The sequence below is a fragment of the Protomyctophum parallelum genome, assembly GCF_964188405.1.
Source record: "Protomyctophum parallelum genome assembly, chromosome: 12".
In the NCBI taxonomy this organism is placed as follows: domain Eukaryota; kingdom Metazoa; phylum Chordata; class Actinopteri; order Myctophiformes; family Myctophidae; genus Protomyctophum; species Protomyctophum parallelum.
The window spans coordinates 19260185-19266544 of NC_139712.1; the positions used below are offsets into that span (position 1 = coordinate 19260185).

The following is a 6360-nucleotide window of genomic DNA, read 5'->3' on the forward strand; positions in this document are numbered from 1 at the left end:
ATATCTGCTACCTTCAGGAAGGAGATAACATTTTCTTCGTGGCATGTTTGTTGTATGTAATATCTGACCATATGTAACGGTCAGATATCGCTATCACTGCTACGAATTATTTATATCACGGGTTGTGAATGATCTCCTCTTAGGATACGATTGATAAAGGGAATGTAATGAAAATAGCCTAAATAAGCAAGCAGAAAACAGTCAGAAACAAAACTCACGTTAACCTTTTATCTCAAGTCAAATGAAGGAATCGACAGTATTTGTATAAATGCATGGTAGGGAAATGTTTTCATGGCTAGGACTGTAAAATGTACACTTATTAGCCCACAGACCCCCATTTGAAAAGTATGAAAGACCCCAGTTTGACATGCAGCATAGAAAGTATGGACTGTCGCACAGGTATTCCCAAATGTACAGTGTGGGTAATGTGATGTAATAGATCATATTATTGATATATGTATTTTGAGGAAGAATTGCTTTAATATAGACTTGTTCACTGGAAATGGAAAAACAGTACATCATAGTCATATATAGAACTGAAAGTGTCAAACAGTCATTGTCATGTTAGTAGTGTAGTAATTGCATTTATGTATGTATATACCGGTAGTTTCATGGGCAAATGTGGTTATTATGTATGTGGCTTGGCCCAGTGAAAGAGGAAATGTTCAGCAGTTCAGTTTGATGGTCAATGTGTTAATATTTCTTTGTATACAACATTGTTCATGTCGGTACGTTTGGTGTTGTCCTCCTCATTGATTAGCAAGATTCGGAGTTGCTGGGGGTTGCCAACTCTGCTTGCTGCCACATAGAGTTGTCCATGTGAAAAGAAGTCTTTCACAGAGTATACACCCACTCGTGACAGTGACTGACCTTGTGACTTGTTAACAGTCATGGCAAAGCAAGGGCGTACAGGAAACTGTTTGCGGGTGAGTGTGAAGGGGAACATATTCTCAGACGGTGAGAAAGGTATCCTAGGGATGAGTAGCTGGGCGCCGGCATGGACCCCAGTTACCAGCTCTGCTAGGAGAAGATGTGGGCGGACTTGCTTCAGGATGTAGCGTGAGCCATTGCAATGGCCATGTACTGTGTCAAAGTTTCGCAGTAGCATTATGATCATGCCGACCTTCAGTGACAGGCGATGTGGTGGCATGCCTGATGGACAAAGTGTGTTGAGGAATTCCACTGGGTACTGATGGTTGTCATGTTGTTCCACAGAATCCACACTGTGGAAGATGTGCTCCTGACCTGGGAATTTGTGGGCAATGTATTGATTGACTGTGTCCACTTCTGCATTGGTTGGGCAGAGGATTGCTCTCTCACAAAGCCACTGATGGTCGGTCATATTGTGTGCAAGGTTGTGAAATACCCAGTCGACCATTTCGTGCAGAGTTGATCCTGGCATGAGAAAGCGATCCATTATTGTGACTGTAAATTCTCCCTTATCCTGAATAGTGGGGATGTTCCCCTCGCCCAGATCAAGCAGAAACTGGTGGAACAAAGTGTCATCTTCCATGCTCCCTGCTGTTGCATGTGTTATGCGCATGTTGTTGGTGAGTTTCATGGTTTGAACATGGTTCCAGAGAGGGGAACTCTTCAGGCATCGTGAAATTATCTGAGGTCGTGTGCCATGGGGAACGACTGGTAGGATCTGGCGCCAGTCTCCACTGAAGATGGTGGTAATACCTGAGAGTGTAATAACAAAGTTGCTGCATTATAGACAATTATTATGGAAGTGATACTATATTGTGTTTCTTTTGTAGTTGTGTTTGTCTTGTAATGAAGATTGGCTGGCAAAGGTGTTGGCAGCTGTTATTGTTGTACATAAAAAGGCCACAATATAGTCATTCATGCCGTCAGAATGTACAGTAATAAAGTGTATACGTTTGAATGAAGTCTTACCTCCAAATGGTGAGTTAGGACAGTCCCTGAGTTTCCGGAATGTGCGGTCGGCAGCTTCAACAGCACGGCGATCCATCATGGACACCTCATCAATGACGAAGAGAGAGCACCGACGGATGAGCTCTGCTGTACTGGACGTAGTACCGATAGCACACATTGACTCCTCTGTGAGTACAATGGGACACTTGGTGCGGCTGTGAAAGGTGGTTCCTTTTGGAAGTAATGTTGCAGCAATTCCACTTGAGGCTGTTGCAAGGGCTACTTTTCCATCTGCACGCACAGATTTAAGGATGAAGGTAAGTGTGAAGGTCTTTCCAGTACCCCCACTTGCATCAAGTGCAATAAGCTTGCCACGGTTGTTCTGAACACTTTCCAGGACACAATCTGCAACTGCTCTCTGTTTGTCATTTAGAAGGTGTTGTGTTGCATCAATGTAACGCTGCAGCTCAGGAACATTGTGTTGTGTCTCATGTCGGATGTCATGGGGTTCGGTTTGTCGAATGAGATCACGATTTGGCTGAGGGAGATTGAAGTTGATAGTGAGGTCATATCCATATCGTTCAAGATGCTGCTGAATCTCCAAAAGTACCTGGTTGAGTATGTTGTCATTTGGTTCGGTAAGGCCTGCAGCATGTGTGAGGTCTTCTGAAATGGAATGGTTGTGTCTTTGCCAGAATTGAATGTGGTCTTTCCTTAGTACAAATATGAGTATGTGTGCGAAGATCTCACGTAGCTTAGGGCCAAATGCAACCAATGCTGCTTCTTCCATAACCATGTCTACTTCATGGTCATCCTCACAGATGCCTCGTGCAATGCAGGCAGCAGCGTATGTGTCATGCACAACTCCATTAACAGAGCGAAGGTCGTTGTAGCAGGTTGGACCTTGAACACGGTAGAGCAACATCCGCATGAAGTACAGGTCAGTGTTGTGAGGAGTAAAGGCAAGTACAGGAATGCGCCCAATTGTGTCAGCCAGTTGGTCTTGGTTATGACCACCACTCCTTCTCTGTTTCCTGCGCTTGAACGTCTTGTTGGTGAAGGAGAAATGCTTGAAGACGTCTGGGTAAGTGATGTGTCTCTTATCAGGATTATCTTGCATTGCTGTGAAGTAGGCTGTGAGAGTTGTATGCGGTGGTCCGGAATCAATGAGGGCCTGGGCATCTTCGTCATTGTTGAAGGTGATGAGTTGCTCTCCTTCCAAATGGATTGCCAATTGTTCAACAGGTGGATATTTCTTTTGGATAGGGAAGTCATAAATCCTCCAGAAAGCTTCAGAGGCAGTGATGTAGCGTGCCACCTCATATTGTGTGATTTCATCATAGCGATCAACACTGACCATGCATACGTCGGGACCTTTGTCAATGTATTTGTAGAGATACTTGACTGCAGTGACAGAGCACACGACCTCAACATTGATATGAGCCTCATATCTGAGAGATAGGTATGGGTTAAATGGAACAACCCACTGGTTGGTGATGAGGAATTGTATGCCACCCCTGCCAGTCTTCAAAAACGAACAGCCTGGTGCTCCATGTGTTTCTTCTCGACGCCTATATAAAGGGTAGGAGCTCTCAGACATGGCTGTGTCTGTCCTGTATTCTTTTGGGAATCCTTTTGTGCACTTGCCCTTGTCCATACAGGAAGAAGTCATGTTCAGTGCACCACATGGTCCATGTATCATGTTATTGGCGATCACACGATGCAGTGTAGGGTTAGTGGTGGCATCGGGGATTTCTGCGGATACAATGCGGTCAATGTCAGCAGGGACGCGAGGCTTGTCAGCAGGAAGCAGCGTGAACAGTGCATGTGCATGTGGGAGTCCGCGTTTTTGTGTTTCTTTGACTGTGACATATGCATCTACACGACCAAAGATTTGTTGGTTATATACGTCGTTGATCATCGCGTTCCACTTCATGTGGAAGACCCGTGCAATGATGTCAGGGCGGTCGTGAGGCTGTTGGCCTGGCAGAAGTGACTGGGTTATTTCCTTCCATTTTGGATTACAGGTCATAGTGATGAATAAATCCGGTTTTCCTTTTTCACGAACGATAGCCATTGCGTCTTGGAACTGGTGTGTATACCAACGTGGTGATCCGTAGAGAGTAGAGGGTAGTATTGTGATCCTTCCTGGAAGGATGGCTTCATCAGATGCAATGGCATCTTGTACACATTTGTACTTTTCTGCTTTGAGTGTCTTCTGATTTTTGCGCATGAATTTTAGTCTCTGGCCCTCAATTTTCACTTGCTGATCACATACAAACTGTTGGCTCAGTTTCCCTGTAAGAAAAATAGTAAATGTAAGACAATGTCATGTTGTAAATGCAGGGCTTAGGGTGGAGGCAAATGCAAAATATGTGGAATGAGGGTATGTGAATGGAGGTATTGTACTGCGTAGTTGTAAGTGTGGAATTAGGTACATTACATATATGTGTTATGTGAAGTACCTGCACGGAGGAACAAATTGAAGTGAGTTGCTGGGTCACGTAGTTGAAGATGGTAGCGATAGAAGTCTGTGGCAGTGATCCCCTGTCGACCACCAGGTAGTCGTTGATTGAGTGCGAGATGATAGCCATAGTTGCCTTCAGGGTAGAGCAGTACATAACTGAGGGGATCATAGAGTGGGTGAAGAGGGTGGATCCGCTTTGGCCCACCACTCCGAAGTTGTATCTGTACGTCGATGGGTCCAAACTGTTGGTTTTCTGTAGCTCCTGGAACAATGACAGCAATGTCTGTGCCACTTGGGAGGTTGACTGTACCTGTGTGGAGAGGGGGGAGGGTGTTGTGAAAATTGTCTCTGGAATGAGTATAGTAGCTGTAGTAATGTCTGTGAAAGGTTGTATTTGCGATATTGTGATCAAGGATGTGTAGTGTCATGTGGAGTGGTGTAGCGAATGTGAAAGTGTTGTGAGTTACAAACCTGGGTGGATGTTCCGTGGAGCGTTGGCACTGAGGTTGATGTACATCTCTGTAGCAGGATCTTTAGCAGCAAGTTCTGCAGCTGTTTTAAACTGTTGTATGAGAGGGTTACAGTTGTGCAAAGCTGCCTGTGCTTGTTCCAGTAGGTGTTCGTCGAGGTTTTGGTTCGAATGGTGTGCTCTGCGGTTGCGTAGTTCATGTTGTGGATCATGCACATAGATTTGTGCAAAACAGGGTATAGCAGAATCGGATTCAGGAAGTAGAGGGCCAATTGTATGATACATCTTGCCTTGAATACGCAGGGTTGGGTTGAAGCCAGGTTCTGGTTGGGGTTGTGTCATTCCAATGGAGGCCATAGCCAGAGCGTTGTTGTACCTTCTGGCATCTCGCACAAACTGTGGGTTTAGAAATAATTCTCTGATGGTCTGTGGAGGTTTGGGAGGGATTGAACCTGGTTTGGGGCTGTCAGGGTCGTAACGGAGATCGACACGACCATTGGAACAGCAGAATCCTGGTCTCTCCTCTTTCCAACAATATGCGCCACATGCTGAGCACTTGGAGCATTCGAAAAGGCTGACTGTGCCGAGTGTGTGTGTGGCATCATACAGAGTCTCATCAAAGTATTGCATGTCATCAGGACATGCTGTGCGACGTCCTTGTTGCGTTGTTTGAGCCAACCTCTGAGAGTACAGTGCTGCGCGTGCAGTAGCGTGTGCAGTAGTGTCAACACGCTGCCGGTGGTCATGTTGGGCAGGTGTTTCAGCTGCGCGGGCAGTAGCTTGTGCAGTAGTAGCAGCACGTCGACGGCGCTCATGTTGGGCAGGTGTTTCAGCTGCGCGGGCAGTAGCTTGTGCAGTAGTAGCAGCACGTTGACGGCGCTCATGTTGGCCAGGTGTTTCAGCTGCGCGGGCAGTAGCTTGTGCAGTAGTAGCAGCACGTCGACGGCGCTCATGTTGGGCAGGTGTTTCAGCTGCGCAGGCAGTAGCTTGTGCAGTAGTAGCAGCACGTCGACGGCGCTCATGTTGGGCAGGTGTTTCAGCTGCGCGGGCAGTAGCTTGTGCAGTATTAGCAGCACGTAGACGGCGCTCATGTTGGTCAGGTGTTTCAGCTGCGCGGGCAGTAGCTTGTGCAGTAGTAGCAGCACGTCGACGGCGCTCATGTTGGGCAGGTGTTTCAGCTGCGCGGGCAGTAGCTTGTGCAGTAGTAGCAGCACGTCGACGGCGCTCATGTTGGTCAGGTGTTTCAGCTGCGCGAGCAGTAGCTCTTGAAGTAGCTTCAGCATGTAGACGGCGGTGACGTTCGGCAGGTGTTTCTGCTGTGCGAGCTTGTTGTTGTGCGTTTGTCCTAGCACGCCTTTGCGTGTCAAGTGAAACAGTGTTTGGGGTTGTTGTGGGGTTCATTTTTTTCTTTTTCTTTTTTGTGCTGAACTTGGTTTTCCGCTTTGGTCTAGTTTGTGTATTTGGGGCACGGGGAGGAGCAGTAGCACTGGTGGTGGATGGGTTAGGGTCGCCTTTGAAGTCAGCAGGTTCTGAAATGTGTAGCATT

General features: G+C 46.7%; 1 protein-coding gene across 1 annotated transcript; it reads right to left on the minus strand.

The window, feature by feature from the left end:
* Window positions 1-497: 497 nt before the first annotated feature.
* Window positions 498-1980, minus strand: LOC310867719 (ATP-dependent DNA helicase PIF1-like). The gene is made up of 2 exons (XM_083777833.1): window positions 1900-1980; window positions 498-1683 (listed from the first exon to the last, which is right to left on the minus strand). The coding sequence occupies exons 1-2, from the start codon at window positions 1976-1978 to the stop codon at window positions 686-688; spliced, it is 1077 nt and encodes a 358-aa protein (XP_083633959.1). The 5' UTR covers window positions 1979-1980; the 3' UTR covers window positions 498-685.
* Between the last annotated feature and the right edge of the window lie 4380 nt (window positions 1981-6360).